Source organism: Pangasianodon hypophthalmus, chromosome 17 (assembly GCF_027358585.1).
Source record: "Pangasianodon hypophthalmus isolate fPanHyp1 chromosome 17, fPanHyp1.pri, whole genome shotgun sequence".
Taxonomy (NCBI): Eukaryota; Metazoa; Chordata; class Actinopteri; order Siluriformes; family Pangasiidae; genus Pangasianodon; species Pangasianodon hypophthalmus.
The window spans coordinates 18,422,950-18,449,332 of record NC_069726.1 but is presented as its reverse complement, the minus strand read 5'-3'; the positions used below and the strand labels follow the sequence as shown (position 1 = coordinate 18,449,332).

The 26,383-nt window shown below is 37.3% G+C and overlaps 3 protein-coding genes across 4 annotated transcripts; 2 read left to right on the top strand and 1 right to left on the bottom strand.

The window, feature by feature from the left end:
- Positions 1-1,307: 1,307 nt before the first annotated feature.
- skor2 (SKI family transcriptional corepressor 2) lies at positions 1,308-15,757 on the top strand. Of its 2 annotated transcripts, XM_026942749.3 has the most exons (10): positions 1,308-1,398; positions 2,483-2,549; positions 7,125-8,970; positions 9,509-9,572; positions 10,200-10,277; positions 11,983-12,048; positions 12,921-13,019; positions 13,206-13,273; positions 13,761-13,824; positions 15,086-15,757. In XM_026942749.3, the coding sequence occupies exons 3-9, from the start codon at positions 7,159-7,161 to the stop codon at positions 13,818-13,820; spliced, it is 2,247 nt and encodes a 748-aa protein (XP_026798550.1). In that variant the 5' UTR covers positions 1,308-1,398; positions 2,483-2,549; positions 7,125-7,158; the 3' UTR covers positions 13,821-13,824; positions 15,086-15,757. The 2 variants fall into 2 exon arrangements, with proteins under 2 accessions (XP_026798550.1, XP_053097031.1); XM_053241056.1 differs by lacking the exons at positions 1,308-1,398; positions 2,483-2,549 and adding an exon at positions 5,631-6,002.
- Positions 15,758-17,850: 2,093 nt separating this feature from the next.
- On the top strand, positions 17,851-20,439 carry ier3ip1 (immediate early response 3 interacting protein 1). The gene is made up of 3 exons (XM_026942476.3): positions 17,851-18,005; positions 19,607-19,708; positions 19,812-20,439. Exons 1-3 carry the CDS (start codon positions 17,915-17,917, stop codon positions 19,865-19,867), a joined length of 249 nt encoding a protein of 82 aa, XP_026798277.1. The 5' UTR covers positions 17,851-17,914; the 3' UTR covers positions 19,868-20,439.
- Positions 20,440-20,753: 314 nt separating this feature from the next.
- On the bottom strand, positions 20,754-25,547 carry hdhd2 (haloacid dehalogenase-like hydrolase domain containing 2). Its single transcript, XM_026942475.3, has 7 exons — positions 25,450-25,547; positions 24,373-24,476; positions 22,544-22,752; positions 22,324-22,408; positions 21,482-21,698; positions 21,331-21,394; positions 20,754-21,195 (listed from the first exon to the last, which is right to left on the bottom strand). Exons 2-7 carry the CDS (start codon positions 24,471-24,473, stop codon positions 21,083-21,085), a joined length of 789 nt encoding a protein of 262 aa, XP_026798276.2. The 5' UTR covers positions 24,474-24,476; positions 25,450-25,547; the 3' UTR covers positions 20,754-21,082.
- Positions 25,548-26,383: the final 836 nt, after the last annotated feature.

Below are 26,383 nucleotides of genomic sequence, written 5' to 3'. Positions count from 1 at the left end.
AGGGCACAAGGGCTCACTGAATGGTTTGATGGGGTTGAAAATTTTACTCATTTTCTATGGCCTTCATGGTCACTAATTGAGCACCTATGGGAGATATTTGGAGTGATGTGTTAGACAGAGCTTTCTAACATCATCATTAAAACTCCGACTAAGGGAATATCTTTTGGAAGAATCTAGAGACTAGAATCTATACTGAGGTGCACTGAAGCTGTTTTGGTTGATTGTGGTAGTCCGAAATCTTACTAAGGCATGTTGTGTTGGATTTTCCTTTAATTTGTCACCTGTCTGTATATAATAATCCTGAAGTTTAATTTTTAGATTTTGCTCACATATACATTTTCAGATTTTGCTCCAAACTTGGGCCACGTAGAAGTGGGTTTTGCCTGCATCTGTGGTATTTTGAAATACAAAAGCCATCAACCATGTCCACATGGTTCTGGGTTCCGTCCATACACAAGAGCCTGTAGAACATTTCCCATGCCTCATTCATTTGGCTTAGCTTCCAAAACTGTGGCATAGCCTACTATTTTCAGTTCCAAACCTTTGTCCTGGAGAACCCATGCCAATGTTGTTAGCTAAAGCACTCTTGATCAGTGAAATAACTAGGTCAACATGATTGTGTTAAAGATTGAACTGGTCCCATTCACTCTCAGAAGATACCAAATTGTATCTTTCCATGTCACTGACGTGGTACCATCAGGGTACATCTTTTGTATGTTTGTATGAAACTTTTACTTGAAAATGTAAATATAGTGTAGATAACTGTACCCTAAGGACCACTGGTGCTAAAAACTAATTAACGGTACACCACATGCACCTTCCTAGGTAAAAGATACATACATAAGCTACAAAAGATGTGTCCTCCTCCATTTCTCAGAGTGTATGTTAATCACTGGGAAATGCTGAAATAAATAGTCATTATATTTCCAATACAAAATATAGAAATATTATGGGTCATTTTTATACATTGTATACTTTTGTATGGTTTAACATTTATTTTGATATCTACATATACAGTAAGGAAAGTTCTATAAGGTCTTATTTGTTGCATATTGGAAGGTTTCATAAAATTGAGTTGGATGAGTTAATTGCATTTGGCAACCCATCAGTCACTCTATATGGAAAAAAAGCTCAGAAATATAAAGCAGTGATGCCAGATTGGGCGGTTTACCCTTGAGTGGGGTATTTTTAATCACACTGGGCTGGGAGATGTGAGTTGGCAAAGTTACAGAATGGGGCTGGTTCAGGTTGGACTGGGCGGGTTTAAAACTGCGAGTGTGTAGAAAGCTGCGAATGCAATCTGGCAACCCGGTGTGTAGCGCCAGTGTGTAAAAGAGAAGCGCAGCACAGCCTGGGAGACTGAGAGGAAGCGCAAAGACGCGCGCGTGCTGAGAGCAGGTAAGTGATGTTCTTTATCAAAAGAGAAGGGAAAAAAGTTTGCAATAAAAAAAACTCCAAGCTGCATGAACACCTACAGTGTTTATCACTCCAGCTGGACGCATATGAACACAGAGAGTGTGAGGTGTTAATTCAGCTCGGTAGGAGGGGATGTGTGTGTGTGTGCGTGTGTGTGTGTGGGCGCGCGCGAGTGCGTGTGTGCGCGCGCGCGTGTGTGTATGCGTATACAGTATACTCTATAATTAGTTTATATGAGTGAGTAAAGGTGTTTTGTCTTGCTACGTGTTGTTCATGTAGTATATATTAGCTAAATGCATGTTTCTCTGGAATGGTTATTGAGCGAGTAGAGGTGATGTGAACATGTTTCAAACAGCTACAGTGCTGAAGTCATTCTTAAAGTGTGCATTTATTTCCAAATTTAATTCCATCTTCAACATTGTGGATGTCAGTTCAGCCATTTGGAGTGCACGTGAAATAAAAACATGTGCACATGCGAAAGCTGTTTCTATTATTTTTTTTTTTTTTGCATTTTTTTTTTTAAACATTACAAGTTTATATGAAACATAATTAAGTGCCCATGAGTTTCCTGGTAATACTCTTTACCCTGATTTATTATTTAGACTATATGCTTTTTTTTTAAATAAATAAAATGACTAATTCTTGCTATAGTCCTCATGTTATTCGGCTTTTTTTAATTTAGAAAATGTAGATGGGATAAAACATTTTAATTCCTCAATGTTCTGAAAAAAAAAATAACTAACTAATCTTTTTTCATATTTATAATTCCTGATGTGAGATAATCTGTCGTGGTTTTATCATCTCCCACTCCTCATTTTCTCCTAAAATCAAAAGATGTGCTTCCTAAATCTCTCAGCCTTCGTTTGTAACTGACATCTTGAGGAAAAATAAACTTCAGAAACAGAAGTAAACATTCTTTTTCAGCATGAAATCACATTTTATATTCACAGGATCTGTTTGATTGTTTTAATTTTGTGAGAAAGACCAAGTCGGAAGTAATTCGACTGATACACATCTTTAAATGTAAAATGTGTGTGTGTGTGTGTGTGTGTGTGTGTGGTTTCAGACTCCAGCTCATGCTGCACAGTGAGGTGGACTGCAGCACATCGTCTAAAGCACTTGAGATAGTCAAGGTATGTAAATATATTTTTCACACCATTTAAAAAAAACGATTTGTGTTTAAAATTTTACAGATCAAAATGATGATTAACTTTTATTCACGTTACCCCATAACCTGAAACTGATCTTTTTTTTCCATCTTTCTCACACTTTCTGTGCACTGTGGTAGGTTTGTAATTTGTACCAGTTTACATAAAAAATTTTGCATCATTTCAACTTCAAGCTGTTTATAGTCTATTACATCAGAAACTCCATTAAAATCATTCAGTTATGAAGGAGTACAATTTCATTCTAAAAACACTGAGTTATGAAACCAGTCACAGAAGCAGCTTTAGAGTTTGGAGGAGGAATCACTCTCTAATGCACATGCTCATGGCCTAGTTTCCTGCTTGTGAACATAAATATAGAGAATGGTTGTAAAATCTGTGTAAACATATAGGTTAAACAAAAAAGAATGTTTTCTGATGCACAGTGATTTATTTAGCTGAATTAACATAAACTGTGGTGTATATAAATCCTGGAGAAATTTTAATAAAAAATAAATAAAGGTTGGTAGATTTGATATCCTAACAGAATGATTTAAATCTTGTTTGATATTAGTATGTGATTGCACACCTCCTAAATGTGGACAGACTGTGAGGACTAGGTGAGGTGGAAGACTGTAAGGTGAGGCAAGTGACGTCAGAGAGAGACATTCAGTTTGTCAGTGATCAAGTGAATAAGTGAATCACTGAATAATGCTTAAAAGGAAATAACCTTGCATGCTTTTTTTTTAATAAATGAAGAAGAATATGAAATTGCTATAGAGTGTGTGTAAATTATTATTCTATTTCTATTTAATTGAGGATTATGATCAGGGACAGTGTATATACACACTCTAAGAGATGACGCACGTTTCCGTTTGTCTCCTCGTTTGTAGGTCACAAATAAAATATGATGTGTTTTTTTATGATTTTTTTTTTCCTTTTTAAGTGAAATTCATGCAGGGACATTAGCCTAAGAAATGGCCTTGTGTAGAAATATGATGTGTTTCATCTGTTTAAAAATGGGACTAATTTGCTTCGGGCGTGTTTGATTTGTTGACTGATTTGCTGTGTGATGTCTTAGTCTTGTAGCTATTAATTTCTGTAGTATCTTTCCCGGTGCATTGACCCCTATAGGTCACCGGAGCAATTCTTCTTTAAGCGCGTGATTAATTTCGCAGTAGGAGTTCCGCGCGCGTAGATGAAACTCATCATTTATTGATGCCGAAATTTTTTGAGGCGCTTCAGCGTTGGCCGTCATCAGCACTAACGTGTGTGTGTGTGTGTGTGTGTGTGTGTGTGTGTGCGTGTGAGACTACGGGTTCGGTTAGATCTGAGAGCTAGGAACAACACACACACACAAAAAAAGGTGATTTATGGAGACCACAGCAGAAGGTTTAAGAGAAAGATTTATTTATTTATTTATTTATTTATTTATTTATTTATTTACACACACCCTGATCACCGTGATCATAAACTACAGAATGCATATTATTATTATTATTATTATTATTATTATTATTATTATTATTATTATATAGTCTCGCGCCTTGTCACCGGAAGTGTCGGTCCGGTACTTGGCGGCGCGCGCTCCTCCGTCATGCGCGCGGTGTGTGTGTGTGTGTGTGTGTGTGTGTGTGTGAGGAGACAAAAGGCAGCAGGAGGAGATGGGAATGAGCTTCAGAGCCCAGCAGATGGGACCTCATCCCACGGGCCAATTACAGTCAATACAGCACACACTTTAACGCGCAAAACTGCATTAATCATCGCGAAAATAGCTGAATGAATAAATAAATAAATAAATAAATAAATAAATAAATAAATAAATGAGAAACACCCGGCTATTCGAGTTCTTCAAAGTTGCACAGCGCGTAAAGCACGTGCCGTCCTAAGCAACTCATCAGCATCTGCACTGAGCCCTTTATAACACTTTCAATGCCATCTTGCACCCGAGATCATTGGGAATAATTTAAATCGATTCTTCACACTGGATTGTTGTGTCTTAATGTTATTGATATGAGGAGAAATGTCATCTGTTACTTATCACCCCCTCCCTTTTATATATATATATATATATATATATATATATATATATATATATATATATATATATTTTTTTTTTTTTTTGCTCTGGATTGTAGTCGATTGTGCTTGAATTGCCCTGATAATGATGAACAAAATGACAGGTCGACATTTTCCATTCCGGTGTCGTCCTCTCTGGTGCATTCATTCATTCATTCAACCTTTCAATCATTCATTAATAAAAATTTACAGGCCTCCATGACCTTTACATGTGCAGACTGGACAGAGTCCAACAGCCACAGGTGGACCATCTGATAAGAGCTGATAAAACAACTGACCATTTATTGTTTTATTATTATTCATAAAGGAAAGTAATTATGCTTCGACTATAGACCCCTTATAGCCCCATAAATCGGAAAGCTAATTGTCATTAATACAGGAGAATATCTAGGCCTCATATATATATATATATATATATATATATATATATATATATATATATATATATATATATATATGTATATGTATGTTCAGAATGAGATGCAGAGAAAATAAGTTTTGCAAATGAATATATCACCGGCTTAAACAGAATTTAGATTTAAATAGTCCAAACCAAAATAAGTGAAACTTCCTTTAGTCTATTTTCTTCCTTTAGTCTATTTTTTTATTACTGTGAAGTGTAGTAAGTACAGGAGAAGCTTTGTACTGTCAGTATCTGATGGGGAAATGGCTTCCAGCATGGATTTACAGTCAGATAAATGCAATCAGGCCTTTATTAGGCTACAGCGCTGATAGTTTTTGCTCCTAAATGTTTTTGTTTTTTTCATACAGTGCTGATAGACCGATAAAACTCTGCATGAGCTCGCGCCTGTTATTCGGAGCATTTGTTTTAATTGAGGCGTGTGTGAAATAGTTTATACAGATTCAAATCAAGCATTTTGTTCTATTTTGTTAAACAAACTGAACACATATGGCCTGAGTCAATTATTTTTTCTCTCATTCAGATTTCCGGTGGGCGCGCGTGGTAGCCCCGGGGCGCGGCTCGCGCTCGCAACATCTCTCACTCTCTCTCTCTCTCTCTCTTTCTCTCTCTCTCTCTTTAGCGCTGAGTGGAAGTTAGTGAAACGTCATTGGCTCCTCGGGCCGCGCGCGCTGAGGCTCGAGGACAGAAGCGCTGCACCAATCAACGCGCGTCCGCCGACGTCTGTTATAATGAAAACAAGCCCGCGTGCGCCGCGCAGTTAATGTTGTTCGCTCGCGCGCAAGTGTTAACGCGAACCGGAGAAAAAAAAAGCGTCTCCGCATCACGCTGGACTTTCGTTTGCGTTTTATTCCGTTCCGCCGCGTGTAAAGACGCAGCCGGTGTTTGTGGAAGGAGCGCGGACATGCGCGGCTAGACTGAGTATCTGCGAGCTGCCACAGGTAACACTTCCTCTCAGCTACAGAGAACAGCTCTGTGTAATAATAATTATTATTATTATAATAACAGCAATAATAATAATAATAATAATAATAATAATAATAATAATAATAATATAGGCTGAGTATGTTGTGTCGTATTTATTATAACTTTATGACAAGTTATTATTATTATTATTATTATTATTATTATTAGTAGTAGTAGTAGTAGTAGTATTTTGTTGTTGTTGCCGCTCGGTAGTCTAATCAAAATATTTGCACATTCCTATTTTTGTGTTCTTTTTTTTTATGATTCGTTGTTATATGAATATCATCCGACTACGTTGTAAGTAAAATTTCTGTTAAAATCCGATTTTTTTTTCTGTGTAAAACATGACGCCGGTTTTTGCTGTTGTTATTGTTGTTGTTTTTAAGCAACACAAAATGTGTGGTCGTTATGTGTTTAACGCATCTGTTTTAAGACTGTTTTAAAAGTGTATTATATTTGAGAATGCTGTAAATAAGTGTTACATTCGGATTACGTTTAATCTGTGTGATTATTAGACTGAAAATATGTGTTGCTTCACAGTTCATTTTGAGAAATAGGCTACGTATATTTCACTCTTTTAGTGCGTTTTAACAGCTCGTTTTGAACATGTTGCAAAAAGCTGTCAAAAAAAAAAGAAAAGAAAAGAAAAGAAAAAGGCTGTATCTTTTTCATACCGATTTTCTCATGTGGTTTGTAATTTATATAGTTTTATATATATAGCGTTGGCTTTGCAATTCCTGTTACAAACAATTGTCCACTTTGTCAGGACATGAATAAAATAAATAATTTACACTGTTTTATTTGTAGTAATAACAGTTTTTTTTGTTTAAGTGCTTTTTGTGTTTAAATGCCTCCACACAGGTTTTTTCTTTTACTATTTAACAAAGCCTTGATTAGGTTTATTTTAATCTCTTTAATCTTTGCTTTATCCAATTAGTCTCAAAATAATTACATTGAACTATTATATATTAAAATAACGAAAATATTTTCTTATACTATAAATAGGAAAATAATGTTCAACTCAATAACAGCAACATTTTTTGCTTTTAATTTGTCCTTCTTTAACTGAAATTCTTTTACTCTTTTTTCCCTCACAGTTACAACCAGTTTCCTATTTAAGGTCCCCACAGGATGGACAAGAGTCTTCTCCCCGGACCCACTGATATAGTCATGGCGAACCCTCCCAGTTCATTCCAGCAAGAAGCTCTCACTCCACCCAGATCCAACCACTCTTCCCTCAAACCCAACCAGGTGGGTCAGGTCATCCTGTATGGAGTGCCCATTGTCTCACTGGTCATCGACAACCAGGAGCGCCTCTGTCTGGCCCAAATCTCCAACACTTTGTTGAAGAACTACAGCTACAATGAGATCCACAACCGGCGAGTAGCCCTGGGCATCACGTGTGTGCAGTGCACTCCAGTGCAGCTGGAGATACTGAGGAGGGCCGGCGCTATGCCCATCTCATCCCGTCGCTGTGGCATGATCACTAAGCGTGAGGCTGAGCGACTCTGCAAGTCATTTCTGGGTGAGAACTCACCTCCCAAGCTGCCCGATAACTTTGCGTTTGATGTGACACATGAGTGCGCATGGGGCTGCCGTGGCAACTTCATCCCCGCTCGTTACAACAGCTCAAGGGCCAAGTGCATAAAGTGTTCCTACTGCAACATGTACTTCTCCCCAAACAAATTCATCTTTCATTCACACCGCATGCCCGAGGCAAAGTATACCCAACCCGATGCCGCCAACTTCAACTCCTGGCGCCGACACCTCAAGCTGTCAGACAAGTCACCTCCAGATGATCTGGTGTTCGCCTGGGAGGATGTGAAAGCCATGTTCAATGGGGGCAGCCGCAAGCGGGCGCTGCCTTCTTCCCACTGCCCCCCCATGGACTCTGTGAAGGCTGTCAGCTCAGTGCTGCCCCACATGATATCTTCTGATCTGAGCCAGAAGAGGGGCAGGTATGATGAGGAGGAGGACCTGGATGCAAGCAGCCTCTCTCCTCATAAGAACCCACGTAGTTACCCGGTCATTCCTGTGCCCAGCAAAGGCTTCGGTATGCTGCAGAAATTTCCACCCACTTCGCTCTTCCCCAGTCCCTACACCTTCCCAGCATTTGGTTTGTGTCAGCAGAAGAAGGACGACAATGAGGCTGTGAACGGGCAGAAAAATGGTGCTATCTCTGGCCTGCTCTGGCCAGGGCGCAAGGACACTTTTTACCCTCCTTTTTGCATGTTCTGGCCCCCAAGAGCGGCAGGGGGCATCCCGGTACCCACATACCTCCAGCCCCAGCCCAATGCTCTCTCCACTCTCACAGAAACGCCCTCCCTTCGCCAGGCCTTCCTTGACCTGAGTGAGCAAGGCGATGCTGCCACAGGAGCTGGGACTGGTGCTGCCATAGGCACCAATCCCAGAGCAGGCCTGTTTGAAAGCGACTGCCCCCCAACCATGACCCCTGACCTGAGACCTGCCCCAGAAGGCTGGCTCAAACTTCTAGATGCTCCATCTCTGCAAGCCCGCAAAGCCAGCTACCACTCCGCCTTCCGGCCAGTGGTAAAGGACACTGAAAGCATTGCCAAGCTACATGGCAACCTGGAGGAGTTTGGAGCAGAGAGGCATCTCTCACCCGGCACCAGCTGCAGCTACCAGAGCGAAAGCGCAGAGAGCGATGAGGAACAGGAAGTGGATGTGGAGACCAAGCAGGATGAAGAGCAGGAAGACTTCAACAGCCGTGCAGCATCACAACAGCAGCCGTGCAGTCTTCATATTTCACGACTCACTGAAAGCACCACAGGCGACCGAGATAAAGACGCACCTTCCTTTTCCACCATCCCCCCTGAAAGCTCTACAGAGGACAAACCAAGCTTGGCTGTCAGTCCACCCACCTCTCTCAAAGACCCCAGCCCCATTCACGCCTCAGTGGAGGACACCACTGCCTACAAAAATGTAAATATTCCCTGCAGGCACTTAAACTAATTATTATTTAAATGCAGGCCATAGACTGGCGGGATCCGTATGCATAACAAGATTGATAGCTGGGTGCTCCCTGCAGAAATGAAATATTCAGAGTGCTTTGATCCCTCCTAATAAGCCCAGTCATGTTTTGTTTAATGGCGACATTATGTTCGGCTCTGCTTTTGTCATGCCTGCCTATTAGCCGTTTTAGTCTTTAACCTGCCGACACCACATTAACACAGGGAGCTGAAGGAGTTACTCTCAGCCACAGAGGGGGAAGAGAGGGGGCTGCTTAGTGATGCTGTAGTGATTAGTTTGAGCACACACACAGTCAGTTACACAAGCCTGCTAACACCTTAGACTGTTAATCAGGCTGACAAAGGCATTTAAACAAAATGCAGACGACAGCATTGTCATCCTCAAGGCCAATTGATTCTGTGCTTTTGGCTGGCTGATATATGTGTTTAGTGTCCAGCCTTTGGCTTGCACACATGAATCAGGTCTAATCTGTGGTATTTTCTGTTTTCAGTCGCACAAGGGCAGAGATGATGGGCTACCAGCGTATGCAGCAAAAGAAAAAACAACACGAGCAGGTACGTACTATTTATAAAAATGGAACATACCATTAAAAGAAGAAGAAAAAATGTACTTTTAAAATAATTTGCCTAAGACACGTCTCAGATGCAGAACTTTGCCAGGAGTTACGGAGGTGAAAGGTTTTATTTGTTTATTACCATTTATGAAAGTCTGATCTTCAATAAATCAGGTGCCCTAAAAGGTAGAGCAATCATGGCATAGAAGATGCATTTTGGTTCCGTGGGAAATCTTTCAGTGGTTGGACCTATAACCATTTTTTGTTTTTGCCACAAAAAACCTGAAACATATTTCCCTTCTTAAATATTTCTGTTTTGTGGTGGGAAATGATTGTACAGTAAGGCAATTGTGGTACCACCAAAAAATGATTCATTCCCTGAAAGGTTCTTCATGTAATGTGGAAATAGTTCTTCTATAGCTTTGATATAATGCGGCTGGTGCTTTTTTCAGTCATTACTATGAAGTATTTAACAGAAGTGCACTATAATAAGGGATTGTCAGTTGCAAAAATTCTTATGATTCAGAGCTTGATATAAACCAACAAAAGACAAAAACAAAGGGTGCATATTTATATAGAGTCATACTTCTAGGCTGATTGTCATTAACCTCTCTCCATTCTCTTTCAGAAGAAAACAAAGAACAGAGTAATTTCTTTATCCCAGAGACAGAAACATCTGCATCAGATTACTGGAGAGAGAGCACAGGTATTACCTTCAACAGTGTCATCACACACACACACACACACACACACACAAAAGATTCAACAGTTACAGCAAGAGAGCTATAAAATCATTAGTGTAATATAGCTAGGCCGTGCAATGACTGTGGGATTAGACTGAATATAAAAGACAAAATGGAACATATACTGAACTGCAGCCAGTTAAAATGGAGCAGATTTCTTCACAATGTCATTGGGAAAATGTGATCTGTGGGGAGCCCTAACAGTTCAAGAAGACAATCAGCTCGGCACGGGGAAGGTGACAATCACCATTTGAACAATATCAAATGGATATAATTGCCTTTTGCTTGGCAAAATCTTCCATTACAAAGATCATAGCGCATTGCCTTTTATCTGTCAGGGAGACATTAAAAAGTGTTTTATGACATCTGTGCCAACATTTATATTATGGAGCTGATAATGATCTCCTCACATAATGTATAATATGTTTGAAAAAAATTACATGAAACAAATTAAATGAAACCACCTTTGCCTGATTGCTAAATGTCTCCAAGGGGCTAGCGGGGGACGTGATTAGAAGTTCTGATTTCCGGGTCTAAAGGCAGTGTCTTAAAGAGAGCTATGTTTCTTGGGAGAGAGAGAGAGAGAGAGAGAGAGGGAGAGGGAGAGAAAAAAAATAATCTAATTTTCCATTTATGTAATGCAAACTGCCTTGGCTTTGACTATTCACGGTTAATTGACTGTCAAACGAGGTTGTTATCCTCAGGCAGTGTCTGCAAATTTGCTTGTCAAATGAGACAGAGAGTGGAGGAGAAGGAGAACAAGGCTGCTTTCCAAATGAGGAAAGCGTTGTAAGGCTTAAGGAGGCAAGACGCAAAACGGAGAGAGAAACAGGGAGACAGAGAGAGAGAGACTGGAAAGACGAGGGGGGGATTATATACACAAATGTGCTCGATTGCTTCATTTAAGGCATTTGATTTGCAACATATCACACAGAAAGCAGACATCCTCACATTTCCAATATACAGCGTAGGTGCAATATTCTTAATATGGCAACTCCCGAGGACATACAGGTTAGACTAATTTGATATTTCAGTGCAATAACAATAACAAAATCAATAACGTGAACTGTCTTATTTTCAGAATAACTTCGCCCCTTAAATCAAATTGCTCTTTTTATATTGTCTATAGGCAGATAAATACTAATGCATTTTATATAAACTGATGACTATGAGTATTTGATAGGAGTTATATGATAATATATTAACTGGGATTTTGAACAATCAAAGCAAAGCCTGTGTTTTTTTTTTTTTTTTCAATAAATCTGAAAAGGCAATCTGTGATCATAATAATATTGATTATGATGATAATAAATAAAAAAAAAAATAGGTTAATATTATTAGAAAATGAATTAATAGCATTGTTCAGTAATTATACTTACACTACAACTTTTGTGGTTGTTACTTAGATCTACAGTTGATATGCAATGTTCTGATTACAATTCATTCATAACAATTAAATTACTGTTAGACTGACACCTACTGGTCATTTGTTGAACTACATTTATAACTTGAATGTACTTACTTACTTACTTACTGCTTCTGTTGGAATTTTTTTAAAATATGGAATTGTTTTTTTTAAAATAAAGTTACTCTGTAACTTTAACATTTGTTAGCTATATATAACACTGATCATTTTTAATGAGTTTTGTTTCTTCTTTTGAATTGCAGCAGAGCAAAGTCAAGAATCACTCACGCCTGCATCACTCAAGAAGGATGTTGAAAACATGGAGAAAGGTGAGCTTTAGAAACATAAATTTAAGCTATAAAAACCCTACAATTTTATTTTAGAGCATGCACTTTCAGATATACTGTGAGGTCCAAAAGACTGAGACCACTAGTGCATTCTTTTCTAATTTAACACAACATTTTATTAGCAATAACTTGAATGAAAAGACAAATCTTAGAAATATTTACATGAATTTCAGAATTTCTTATTATTTGGCACATCCACCTTTTGGTTTAATGACAATGTGCACTTGAGCCTGATGATCCATTTTAGATCAAATCTGCCCGAGAGTAATTTGAACATGTGCTTCATTGGAAGGGATAAGAGTCAAGAAAAATCTGACATTTTGAGCAAAGGAGTTAACAATATCACAAATTTGCTTACATTTAAATAGTGACCTAGAAATAATAATAACCTTTATTTAACCAGGTAAGTCAGTTGAGAACCAGTTCTCATTTACAATGACGACCTGGCCAAGAGGCATAAAATGCAGGTACAAAACAATAAAGACATTATACAATTACAAATAACACAATTATAAACAGTGACCTAAAAACAAACAAATAACTAAAAACAAGTACAATGATCCTGTACTATTGACTGAATTAAATTTTTAAAGGAAGTAAGTGAAATGAATGAACTAAGCTTTAAGGTCTGCTGCAGATATTGAACGTTTCTTTTCTTTGTTCTCAAAATTCTCAAAATTTTCTGGGTTTTTTTTTTCAATTTTGAATGAAATACAATTCCCAAATTCCCAGATGGTTTCAGATTGTTGGCCCCCGCTGTACTCTGATACCTGTTTTAGACCAGAAGTATTAAATCACAGTAGTATGCAAGTCTAATTATAGCTTTTTAGATGCGGGTTTGCTCTTCTTTCCAGAGGAACTCCAAAAGGTTCTGCTCGAGCAGATCGACTTACGGAGAAGACTCGAGCAGGAGTTTCACGCCCTCAAAGGCAGCTCACCGTTTCCTGTTTTCCGTAAGTTTCTTTACACAACTTCTCATCATTCAAACATCAGAGTACATCTGTGCACCTCTGCAAAATGATCTGTACTGAATAAATGGGAGCACTAACAACCTGCACAATGATGGTGTATTATCAGGAAAGTGTGATTTTGATTTTATGGATAATGCCTCATTCTCGTATCATCCTTTTCTCCTTCAGACAACTTTCAAGACCAAATGAAAAGGGAACTGGCGTACAGAGAGGAGATGGTACAGCAGCTACAGATGGTGAGGAATCTTTTCTTAATGACACCACTTACAATAACAGAACATAGCATTTCACAGCTAAGCCGGTATTGCTCATAAAAACGTCACTCAATTCAGTGGTGCCTTAATATAAGATAATGAGCTGTCATCAAATTCAGATACATCTTTACAATCTATACCTCTCAGCTAGTGCAATAAAAAAGCTCAGTTTTTAAAAAGACAAGCTAATATTTGTAGAGCATCTCCGTTTGCTCGATCATCTGTAGATCTTCACTCAAGCGGCTATCGTAACTGGATTTAGTGAGCTTTTATGAAATGTGAAACATCTAAAACAAATTTTGAAGAGCATAGTAAACTGAAATGCTCTCATGTCTGCTAGTGCTGATTTCAACACCAAAGCTATGGTTTCACCTGTTATGATTTTCTGATGATAAAATAAAATGTACAATGTTTAAAAATTGAACTATTCTTATATTTATATATATATATATATGTATTTTCTTTTCAGATTCCCTATGCAAACATTATCAGGAAAGACAAAGTTGGCACACACCTGAACAAAAGCTAAAATGGTAAGTAGCCTATCAGGAATCAGCATTATACCACAAATATGTGAAGATGTGGGGGTTTATAAGTGGCTGTTATTGAACATCATGTTTGCTTTCATAGTCATGGCATTATGGTATTTATATGCAGTGCACAATGCATGTGCAGACAGAAACATCTGTCTATATATAATCATGCGTGTTTAATCGTATACTGGGTTGTATAAGTACTAGGGATGAGACGATCCCCTTTTATGATTATATAGCTCGAAAAATAAAGCTGAAATAGTTATATAATAAATGTTATTCTATACTAGTATAAGTAAAAAGCATTATTTCAGACAAAATAGTGTATGTTGTATAAAACAAACATGCCAAATGAAACTAAGGGAAAATGGTGATAAAGAGAGTCTGTTATTCTCACAGGTTCCCAAATCAAGTATTTTAATATTTGTACTACCACTGCAATGTTTATTCACTATTTTATCCATGGCGCTGTTGAATTCTTGATTTTGATTGGTCAGAAGGTCAGATTGGTCAGCTCTGACTATAGTGCCGACTATAAGGCAAATCACAGGGACTTGATTGGTGGACATGCCACATAAATAAATGTAATAATACACTCATATAATCTAAGTGTTATTTAACAAAACAAAATGTATAATCATAATCATAATATTTTATAATCACAATACGTAAGTTTGCTGTGTTTCTCTATTTAACATTTATGGAAGCAGTCTCCAGTGTCAAACCAACTGTCAGATATAAAGCTGTAAATTTACATTTTCCAACACAGCGAAGTCTTTAGGTGAGAGGACATTGTGCTTTCTGGTTTCACTGTAATTTCAGCAGGTAGAAAAAGAACAGCTGGTGAGGGAATGACTTTTTATAGCTGTTTTATATAAAGTAATAAATAAAGTGAGAAGAAGAGGTTGTTTCAGGGATGTTTCACAACATTAAATATGACTATATAAAATAAAATGTATGACGTGTCATTATTTAAAAAAATGTTTAAAAACATGCAATCATTGGGAAATTGCTGTGGTATAAAAGGAATAAAACCTGTGCTGTTGGTGGAAAATAATCATGTTCATGGTGGTAGCAGCATACCTTGTCATGTTTTATTACTTGCTAAAGTTGTAAGAAGATACTGTATTATTCTGAAAACTATAATTTTGGTTTACACAGTTAATATCATGAATTTTTAATATTATTCCATGTATACCATATTTTGGCTATATCTGATAGTTATACAGTCACTGATAGATTGTCCTCTCTTTTCTTTCAGGTATGGCCACTGCTGTATTACATATGGACATTACAGGCTGCTCTCAAAATCCTTTGAAACACATTATCTGGATTTTTCATGACAAATCTAATAGTGCAAAAGCAAATCCTTGTTAAGGACAACTGCACTCATCATCTGCTCACCAACATTTCCTTGAACAAACCAATGACTATCTGAACAAAATTTACAACGCGAGTATCTCAAACCTCAGCACTAGTGCTACATCATTCCCCAGTCACTTTCTGTACAGTGATCTCATTTTGTGCATTCATTTATGTATTTATTTATTTATTTATTTATGTATTTATTCATTGATTTATTTGTAAAAACTGAACTGTGTATAAATATACTGGCTATAGAAAAACCATATGTCCAGAAGAATAATGCCTGGGGGTTAAACACACAGCCTATTCGCTCTATAATGAAGATTATATCTCAGAGCAATTGTGCGAGCAGGCAAACTTCTTTACATGTTTAAATACAACACTGACAAACCTAAAAATGAAGAATGTTATTATTGCTAATGCAAATGTATTTAAATATGTTCTTGTAGTTTCTCTACTATTTATGTGGATAATAAAAGTATATAACATAAAAATGTATATTTTAATACTTCTTTATTGCTAAAAAAACAAACACAACAACACAATATCACATCACTTGTGTAGCTCAATTTGGCCCATATGAGATCATATTCAACAGACTAAAAGTTTAAATACAATTACAACAACAGATGATCTGTATATATTACATAATGCAACATAACTTAAATGATATAAGCTTAAATGAAACCAAAATGTCTGAATATCACCCGATTGCTTACATTTTTTAAAAGGAATAAATGTACAAGGTTCTCTAAATTTATATCCTAACACACAGTATTGTCCTTGATGACCTGATATTGACTCAGGCTGTATCTCTAGCCCAGGAAAGTCCAAGAGTCCATTTTTGAAACTAAATATTTTTGAAAAAATTAAAAGTGTCCTGCTATTTAGAAGATTAAACCATCTGACCTTTGGCGTGGCTATCACCGTATCAAAAAATGGATCATGGCCACCTCTGATGTTCTTTTGAGAAATGCAGTCCCTTGTTCTAGCTATGATTCTCCATGTTGTGTTAAACAGCTGAGACGTTCGTGAGATTCAAGTGATCCATTTCTGTCACAATTAGGCTATACTGTATATTGTTCTATGTAATGATATTAGTGAATCATGAATAGAGAATACTGATTAAAAATGATACATTACCGTTTTTTATGGGCTATATATTCAAGTCGGCTCCCAACCTTGACCTGAAAGAGCAGACTCAAGGACTCAACTTGGTGGTGAACAACACATCACTAAGCTTTGATACATTAATTATTGGTGTTGTGTGTGTTTCATTTGCCTGGTATTCATTGGTGTAATGAAGGAATATAGCCAGTGAGTAAAATCTGTAAAACTATTATTTATAAAGCACTATTCAAACATAAAGAAGAAATTCAATTACACAAAAAAGGCAATAATGGAAGTAAAGTAGCACTATTGTTTATTTCTTCTTTGTTTACAGCAACACTGCATATTTATCTCCAACTCCTATATATCCATCCATCCATCCATACAGATCCCATCCCAGGGGACTCGGGGCAAGAGGCAGGGGACACCCTGGAGGGGGTACCAACCCATCGCAGGGCACAATCGCACACATACCGGACAATTTAGAGATGCCAATCAGCCTACAGTGCATGTCTTTGGACTGGGGGAGGAAACCGGTAAACCCGGAGGAAACCCCAGAAGCACGGGGAGAACATGCAAACTCCACACACAGAGGGTGGAGGTGGGAATTGAAGCCACCGTGCCCCAGTATATATATATATATATATATATATATATATATATATATATATATATATATATATATATATATATATATACATATATGAGAGAGAGAGAGATAGAGAGAGAGAGAGAGAGAGAGAGAGTGTGTGTGTGTGTGTGTGTGTTTCTCTGTTTGTGTGTATTTCACTGTTTTTTGTCCACTCGCGACCATCACAATAACTGAAGCTAGCGACTTGTACGCAGGTTTAAGCCCCGCCCACTTATCCCAATGACGTCATGACTCGAAAAACTTGTTTCCTTATATGTCTATGTATGTGGCATTATGATATACAGTACATGCCAATTTCCTTTATAAACTTTACAAACCAAACTAATCAGAGAGGAAACACGTTAAACTCAAAATATTATTGTTTTTATTTATTTATTTATTTTTACTATATTTAGAACCAAAAATCTCAAATGACCTGCATACAGGAAATTTTACAGCTTCATTCCTATCCCTAATCAGAAGAATATTCCAGAGGAATTTCCCAAAATGTTGATTATTGTTAGATTTACGCTAGATTTAATACTAAATATGGCATAAAATATTTATAACCGTGCATGGTATTTTGATATTATTATGTATGCATATGTAATTAGACAAATTCTCATGAATAAATGTTTAAAGAAAAAACGATAATACAAATAAAATACTTGTATCAATATCAGCAATCAACAGGCAAAGATTGATTTCTGATATATATTATTATTATTCTAATAACCATTTGACCTGGCAGCGTCTTGTGTAGCCGAAAACAAAAATATTAACTAAGTATAACAGAAAAAAAAAAACAAAAAACAGTGGCTGTATCTCAAAAGATTTCCTGTTGTATATATAGTGCCCTAGGCAGCCTGTAGACTCCACTTATTGTGATTGGTATTCAGGCACGCACACAGAATTCTTACGTCCCTACGTAACGAAGCGTGCCGTGTGCGTGCAACGTCATTACGCCAGAAGAGAAGTGCCAACATGGCGTTTACGTTGTACTCCCTGATTCAGGCTGCGATTTTATTTACGAATGCCATTGCTGTGTTGCACGAAGAAAGGTTTCTCAGTAAAAGTAAGTTATTATTTGTATGCGTGGTATTTAATTAGGTGTTGAGGTTTTTTCTCAGGGTTTATTTCTTTTGAAAAGAGCTGCTGAGACCAGCACCAGTTATCAGCTGTTCAGTGTGCAATGTCCCATCGACCATCTGCATTTTATAAGACTGACTTTAAAATATGTGCATCTTTTTATATACATATATCTCATCTGATCAGACTGTGTCTAATGCTGTTGCTTAATGGCTATGTAGTGATCTGTAGTAGTAGCTGTATGTTGAGTGTGTACAGATGGCCTCTATAATGTAACTGGAGTTAATTTAAGTGGCACTATATAATGATAGTAATTCCCAGAACAAGTTCAGAGGTGTTTCAGAACTGGTGTTTAAGAACTGGCTTAATCACAGCCATCATTTCTGCTGGAAATATTTATCTGTGTGTTTAGGTGACCCACCTTTTTTATTTATTTATTTATTTTTTTGTAAACCATATTACTACTGCACAGAGGCTGTTTAGTTCAGCTTAACACTGAGAAAATCAAGGTGAAATAAAAATACTAAAATACTAAAATGACTTGACTTTGTGCAATTAGTGAAAAAAAGGATCTTAGTCACCATCTAGTTTCCTCTTTCTTTCATTTTAACTGTTATCTTCACACATCTACCACTAGGAGGAAACCCCCGAGCAAGGAAAGGCTTTTAGTGTGTCTGTTTTCATAAATATTTTTATATTGGTATTGCAATGGAAGTAAGATATAATGCATTTTTTTTTTCAGTCTTCCAGTTGTATTGCTATTTGTTCCAGCAAGATCATATAGACACAACGAGGTATATTGTTTAGGACAGGGCCCGGGTGTGTGAAGTATAACCAAGGGGTCCTCATTTGTATTTATTTCTGTTACAGCATTACCCATCATTATCAATGTTTTTATATTATTATTGACTGGTTCCTAGAATTGAATGGATTTAATACAAGAAAAAAAAAAAAACCCTGTCAACTTGGACCTAATGTGTTCTGGCAGTGGAGTAGACCGCTCTATGGCTCTGATAAATAGACAAAATATTATTGTACACATTTAAAATATATTTAAAGGGGTCCCTGGATAACGGTTCACAGTGTCACAGTTTGGAACAAGATGTTTGGTGGAAAAAAACAAGTCTACAAGTGGTGGTATTTTGGGGTAGTTTAAAAATAGTCCATGATCTCAAATAATTGGAATTAAATCTAAACAAATTCCACAAACATATGTTATGGCAAACAAAGGGAACGCGCAAGGGCAGACAATGAATCTATGATTTACAGAACTGTTTTTGTTATAAGATGTATTGTAAAGATTGGGAGTGGGAAAGGGAGGATTATGCAGTGGATAATGTCCAAATTAAAAATGTGTGTGCACCACGTTGAACTTGTTCCCATACAAAGACTGAGAAAATGAAGAAAAAAAAAATTGTCTTCCTTTTCTGATACCCCAATTTTTGGGCAAGTTTCAGGTGGTTTTGCATGGCTTTTGAGATGTAGTTGAAAGTTAGCTGAGACCTGGCATCCCTGCCTGGGTACAAAATTTTTATTTATTTATTTTTTTTTAAAAGAAATCTTACAGATGAGTGTGTTTATTTGCAGTTGGTTGGGGGGCAGATCAAGGCATCGGCGGCTTTGGAGATGAACCAGGAATCAAAGCTCAACTTCTAAACCTTATCCGATCTGTCAGGACAGTCATGAGAGGTAAGCGTTCTAAAATTGTATACCAAAAAAACCAAAACTTAAATGAGACTGAATTGTTCTGTTTGTGTTGAGTTTTAATACTTGTCTCTATTTCTGTCCACAGTGCCTTTGATCATAGTAAATGCAGTGTGCATTGTGTTATTATTGCTGTTTGGATGAATGCTGACTCTGTGGATTGTGGACTAACTGGCGAAAGAAAACGGACTGTTTTTTTGTACATGCAATGTAATTGTCTCACTGTATCCTGATCATACAGGATTCGAGTGGCTATTCCAAAGTTTTATATGTCCGGATATCGGTAACTCCTGCTGTTTTGTTTGTATAACGAGCTTGCAAGAGAGCTCACATCACTCTTAGTCTTGTTTACATGATCTGTTCTTAATATCGAAGCTCTCGTTAACTGGTGATGCAGCCATATCGTTAACTACAAATCTTTCGGGGCCCCTGTGTGTAGATCTTATTTATGCCATTTCAACATTTCAGACTATAAAATCAGACACTCTTAACATTGAGAGTGAAATAAATGGTTAAGGGAGCAAGTTGTGTTTTGTGTCCTGTAACTAATTGGACAGTCTGGTCTTGTAAAAGGTGACTGTGGTAAACTGCTCCGGTCAGTTTTATACAAAATTCTGTATTAAAGACTGTTGATGATGTTTGATGCATCAGTAACCAACAGCCTTTATGAGCCAGTCAATGTTTGTCAGGTTTTTAATAAAAAGATCGTCTTTTCATGTGTTTGATTTCTGTGTGATCAGCTGTAACACAGTACAGGTTTATCAGCAACAGGGATGATTTAAATTACACAGCTGCATAAAAACTTACCATAGGCATTCGTTATGTCTGTTTTTAATAAAACAGAGACAGGGCATGATGATTTTGAGGGCATGAATATTATAATAGGAAATATTGTAAGTAATTTCTTAAAACTCCATAAAGGCAGAAATGCAAATATTATCTGTCCACCGTCTCAAATTGAACATAAACCAGGACAACACCACATACTACACATAAAGACTGATAAACAAAGTGGAAAATGTAGACAGACTGGACATTTTAAATCTGTGTAGTTTTTATTTATAACATTGGCTCAGCTTCCTCGTACAAGCCTGGAGTGTGGAGTGTAATGCTGTAACAGGAGAGGTTCAAGGCATTTTTTTTAAACAGTGGTTGTGTTTAAGAATTACGTTACTTGGTCAGATGACTAATAGTTAGTTAAACTTACAAATGCAGGAGGACAAGTGAAACCAACACAAAAACTACAACCGCATCACCAGACATTTTAACACAATGCTACATAATTAATTACTATATTGTGTTTTTGGCACACATACTGTATACACATATTAAATGTACCCTTAAACAGCATCAGATAAGTTATTTAGTGTCTAGCAGATGTTGAAGGATGTGATTAACAGCTTCGGGGAAGCTCTCACAGGTCAGATGAGGAGGAGGATTTATTTTGCCTTCATCGCCTGCTCTGTATTTACCTGAGGATGACAAAATACATAGTTTATACAGTATGTCTCACAATGATATATAATATAAAAATATTATAATACGGGGTAATATCTGAAAATGTGTATTAAAGCAATGAATGCAAAATAAGTTTAAAAAAAAAGTACCAGTTTTGACTAATATTCCCAGCATCCCTGTGTTCTGAACTCCGCCAACATCATCTCTAGCATCCTGCAGGAGCAAATGCCAGAACATTGGTTTATATTCATTTTAAACTCTACAATATTCGTATTAATTAAATTAGTGCATCACACTCACGTCTCCGATCATTACGGCCTCCTCAGGGCTGCAGTTGAGATCCCGCAGTGCTTCCAGGAAGAAGGTTTTCTCTGGTTTGCCCACCACAGTGGCCTGCGTGTCAGTGGAATATTCCAGTCCTGTCACAAACGGTCCAGGTCCCAACGCCAGGCCGTCTTTCCTCTTGTAGTAACGGGCTTTATGGATGGCAATGAGAGGTGCACCATCCAGAATTAGCCTAATGCAGAAACAAAAAGTCCAGAAATAAGAGGTAATGACATTGAATTAATGTGTCAGTTTTCCCTTGTCAAACAAACACAGTGTAAAACGCACAAATTGAGAAGACTCATTTAAAAATCGGAGGAGAAGAATTCATGCCAGCGAGCAGGGCAATCTCTCCAGGGGAAAAACATGAAATGCAGTACATAGACGGCATTGCTTTCTATTTGTGATATGAGGACAACGTGCCACACTGAAAAGCAAAACCTTCACTGCATTGCTCTTATGTCACTTTAATTCTTCAGTGAAAAACAATCAGCAGGTTTTGCTTATTTAAGAACTAGCTGCACTGCATTTAACTTTCATCACTGTGTCGCAAGAGTGCCACACTGAAATGCAACCACTGTCCAATCACTCACTTAAGCTGTATTCAGGGGGTGTGATTATAATCAGACAAGGACCTGAAAGTGTCATTTTCCAAGAGGCACTGCCATCCACATAAGGGAACACTCTTTATAGTTTCTTATAGTTTCTGTATTCCTGCTTCAAACTCAATCAATAATAGTACTACTAAAATATAGAACAATTTGAATATAATTAATTATACGGTTTTGCAGCAAAATAATGAAGTAATGAGGCCTCACCTGAAAGCTTTATTAAGCGTTTCATAGTTGAAGTGGTCTGGTGCTAACCCTATCACAACAGCGTTAGGATCTGAGGTTTCGATACCTGCGAAAAGAGCAAAGTGTGAATTGTAAGTTTAATCACACTTACTCACAGCTTTTCCACAGACTATTGATCATACTCAGCTAGTTATTAAGACCTTTGTGAATTAAATGAGGCGCGTCAGTGCTGCGAGCTCACCTGCGAAGTCCTCGCGTGCACTGTCCTCCACCAGCAGCAGGGGGCGCACCTCCTTCTGCTCCAGCAGGTTTCGAGCTGCAGTCAGTGACGTAAAGATCTCCTGCTCTTCAATGTCAAAGCTGAGACGCCGCAGTCGTTCAAGCAGCGTCCTCTTACATTCTTTCGTTGTGTTAGTTACAAATTTGAGAGCCACTGGAGCACGGCGCAACCTTAACAAACAAAAAACACAGTATTAGTACATTAAAAAAGACCACTGTCTTGAGATCTCACTGACTTTTCACAAGGCCTGTCTAGGAACTGTGTGAGAACACTACATTTACGCATCAAGGATTATTTTCTAAAGTGACGTGAATCACAGTATACAGAGAGAAATATTAAAAATGAAAAGAAGGTCATTTGTTACATTATAATGACTTATTGCTTAGCAGAAATATCAGCTTTAAGCATTCAGACGGCTACAACGAACAGATTTTGTCTTTCCAAAGCCAGTGAATCAGTCAAATTAGATCTGAACTCACTTTGATAAGCTCAATAGTCAGGTTTTGTTTACTTTTGCTAGTGAACCTGGCCACAGTTTTAACGAATAGACTAATAATAATAATTATAATAATAATAATAATAATAATAATAATAATAACAAAAGTCTAATATTAACTAGCTTGCTAATGCCTAATTTTGATTACATTTGATACCTAGACTGACAACGACACTTAAGATTTGTATTTATTACAGAACATCATACATCATGTTATAGTCATGATTAATATTATAGAACGTCCATAAAGTTAGTTCCTGTTAACATTTACATTATTACATCTCACAAATGGCACATATCCGTACTTTATATCTGTACTGTCAGACTGCTGCTGCCACCATCCATAAATCCACATATATATATCTTATACACTTTAAAAAAAAAAAATCCCTTCATATATTTTTTATGTATATATTTTTCTTATATTTAATGGTTTTTTTAAATATATTTTTTATGTATATATTTTTCTTTATATTTAATATTTTTCTATATTTTCTTATTTTATGTCGGAACAGCTGTATAAAGCATTTCACTGCAAGTCGTACACAGTATGGTTATGCATGTGCCAAATAAAATTTGAATTTGAATTATAGCAGCTATAAACTGTCATTCCTTTACTAGTCTGTCATTAAAAAAGCAGCTTGTCATGTTATTTGTGAAACTGCAAATCCCTCCATCCTGAAGACATTTTACTTCTGACTGTTAAAAAGCACTGACACTGGAGACTAAGGAAGCTGTTCCTATAGAAACCGTAACATTTTAGAATGAGTGCATTAATATTAACCTGTGATTTGCCTGGCAGCAAGAACTACTATGTGGTGAAAACTATTTACACCCAGGTGTGAACATGAAAGACTTTATTATATATGATAGGTGTTCAATAATTAATTCTTGAATATGATTTCTTCATATGTCAGGAATTGTGCGTTGTTGTTCATTATAGCAAATCTAATAACCTTCTACTAATTTATGAAAAACACTTTCCCTCATGAGAGCTATACTTTTTGTTAGTTATAGACATTTGAGTGCTATGAAGGGAAGAAGGGCTGCTGTGATTAGCACAAATCCATCAATATGATGCAGTGTCACTGCTTTTGTTGCACACTACACAGAGGATTTATTTAAGAAACATGACTTGTGTGCTGATTCACTCTTGAGAAGTGACGTTTCACTCCCAGTTTGTTTTTAACCCTCGGCATTTCTTTCCAGGAGGCATGTTTAGGTCTATAATGGCAGGCGTAGGCTACATTACTAGCTACGCTCATCACTGACTGTGTCCTTGATGTTATGTAACCTTGCGAGTGCTTCCTGAGCTCCGGGTACAGCCGCATCCTCAATGTGTAGAGTCCCACTTAGATCAATGAGCACGGCTTTAAGCGCCCGGCGAGACGCCATCACCTGTCAATCAAATCAAAAGATCAGAGGATGGTCTAAACCCCTTAAAGGAAAAAGCCACCCTGAATGACATGCTTATTAATCTTTATAATTATATAATTATATTGTCTAACATTTATGATTAATGTAATTCTTTAGGAGTTGGCTTCTTTAGTTTAAACTACTTTCATCGATGATAAATATTCTGAAATGGTAAAGCAAGCATCACATTTCACACACACACACACACACACACACACACACACTCTCTCTCTCTCTCACTCACACACAAGCTCACTCACTCATTCACACATACTCACTCACTCTCTATCTCTCTCATACACTCACACACACACTCACTCTCTCTCACTCACACACAAGCTCACTCACTCATTCACACACACACACACTCACTCACTCTCTCTATCTATCTCTCTCATACACTCACACACACACACACACTCTCACTCACTGACTCATACACTCACACACACACACTCTCACTCACTGACTCATACACTCACTCACACATACTCTGACTCACACACACACACTGTCACTCACTGACTCATACACTCACTCACTCACACATTCACACACACACAAGCTCACTCACTCATACACTCACACACACACTCACTCACTCGTACACTCACACACACACTCACTCACTCACTCTCTCTCTCTCTCTCTCTCTATCTCCCTCATACACTCACACACACACTCTCACTCACTGACTCATACATTAACTCACTCACTTACTTACTTACTCACTCTTACACACACACACACACACACACACACTCCGATCATGTGAACTTTATTATTTTGCTGAAACTGGACCCTGATCATTCAGTCTAATCGGTTTGCTAAATCACTAAACCTGCTTTAATCAGTGCTGAAAACACGGTGCAATAAATCTGACAATGATGAGAAACTAATAAAACACTCTAAACATAAAATAATGTCAAATACAAGAAGTTTGAGAGATCCTTACTTAAGACAACCGGTTTGTTTGGTTCTTCTTCTTCTTCGCTTTTTGTGCTGACTTGTTTTTGGCATATTGGCGCCACCTGCTGGACTGGAGGAGAGCAGCACCGCGAGAAAACACCTGCTAATGAATTTCCGTGGAGTGGAGAAAAAAACCACATCTCTCGCAGTTAATTAGTTTCTTCTTTGCTTTTTACCCCTCTAATGGTTGAAACTGCCGCTTTGCACTGCTAAGAAGTATTCATACTTTACAAAGTGCTCTGGAGAACATATATCTTCATAATGATAAATTGGGGCTTATATTTTTTCAGTTTTAAAAAAATATATATATTTTTTATTAACTTGTAAGACTTTAAATGGATATTAATAGATTCTATCTGGCAACCTCAGATTATTGTGTGTGTGGTGCTGTGCATGTTCTCCACATGTCTGCGGGTTTCCTCCAGGTTCCCTGGGTTCTTCCCACAAACCTGCTGGTAGGTGGATATGTTAAGTTTGTGTGACTTTATGATTGTGTGTGTGTGTGTGTGTGTGTGTGTGTGTGTGTTGGGTGGGTGGGAGAGGGTCTGAATCCACCAAGATCCTGATCAGGAAGACGAATGAATGACTATTCCTTGTTGGTGCAGTTTTGTTGAACACCCAGACTCTCACTAAAAGTCTGCTGTCAACTAAGGAAAGGTTTCTCTTTATAAGTAAACTATTTGACCTTATTTTGTACAATAGCATTGGAATTGAACCCACAATATTGCCATTGTTAATGTCTTGCTATATAAGTAGAAACATACAATGCATGCATAATTATTAGGCAAGTCAATATTCTGATCATATATTTTTTCCAAGCACATGTTTCCAGTTCCAATCATTTTCAGGTGATGTGTAATTGTTGATGAGGGAAGGTGTGGCTTAAAGAGGCAAACACCTTAAATTCAGACATGCATTAT

What these genes read in the sequence shown, in the direction of transcription:
- skor2 (XM_026942749.3), top strand. Translation starts at nt 7,159, where the DNA reads ATGGACAAGAGTCTTCTCCCCGGACCCACTGATATAGTCATGGCGAAC. An exon ending in CTCACCGTTTCCTGTTTTCC is followed by an intron (nt 13,020 to 13,205) that starts GTAAGTTTCTTT and finishes TTTCTCCTTCAG; the next exon opens with ACAACTTTCAAGACCAAATG. An exon ending in TGGTACAGCAGCTACAGATG is followed by an intron (nt 13,274 to 13,760) that starts GTGAGGAATCTT and finishes TTTTCTTTTCAG; the next exon opens with ATTCCCTATGCAAACATTAT.
- ier3ip1 (XM_026942476.3), top strand. Translation starts at nt 17,915, where the DNA reads ATGGCGTTTACGTTGTACTCCCTGATTCAGGCTGCGATTTTATTTACG. An exon ending in AGAAAGGTTTCTCAGTAAAA is followed by an intron (nt 18,006 to 19,606) that starts GTAAGTTATTAT and finishes GTTTATTTGCAG; the next exon opens with TTGGTTGGGGGGCAGATCAA. An exon ending in TGTCAGGACAGTCATGAGAG is followed by an intron (nt 19,709 to 19,811) that starts GTAAGCGTTCTA and finishes TTCTGTCCACAG; the next exon opens with TGCCTTTGATCATAGTAAAT.
- hdhd2 (XM_026942475.3), bottom strand. Translation starts at nt 24,473, where the DNA reads ATGGCGTCTCGCCGGGCGCTTAAAGCCGTGCTCATTGATCTAAGTGGG. An exon ending in GCTCAGGAAGCACTCGCAAG is followed by an intron (nt 22,753 to 24,372) that starts GTTACATAACAT and finishes TTGTTTGTTAAG; the next exon opens with GTTGCGCCGTGCTCCAGTGG. An exon ending in TGCACGCGAGGACTTCGCAG is followed by an intron (nt 22,409 to 22,543) that starts GTGAGCTCGCAG and finishes CTCTTTTCGCAG; the next exon opens with GTATCGAAACCTCAGATCCT.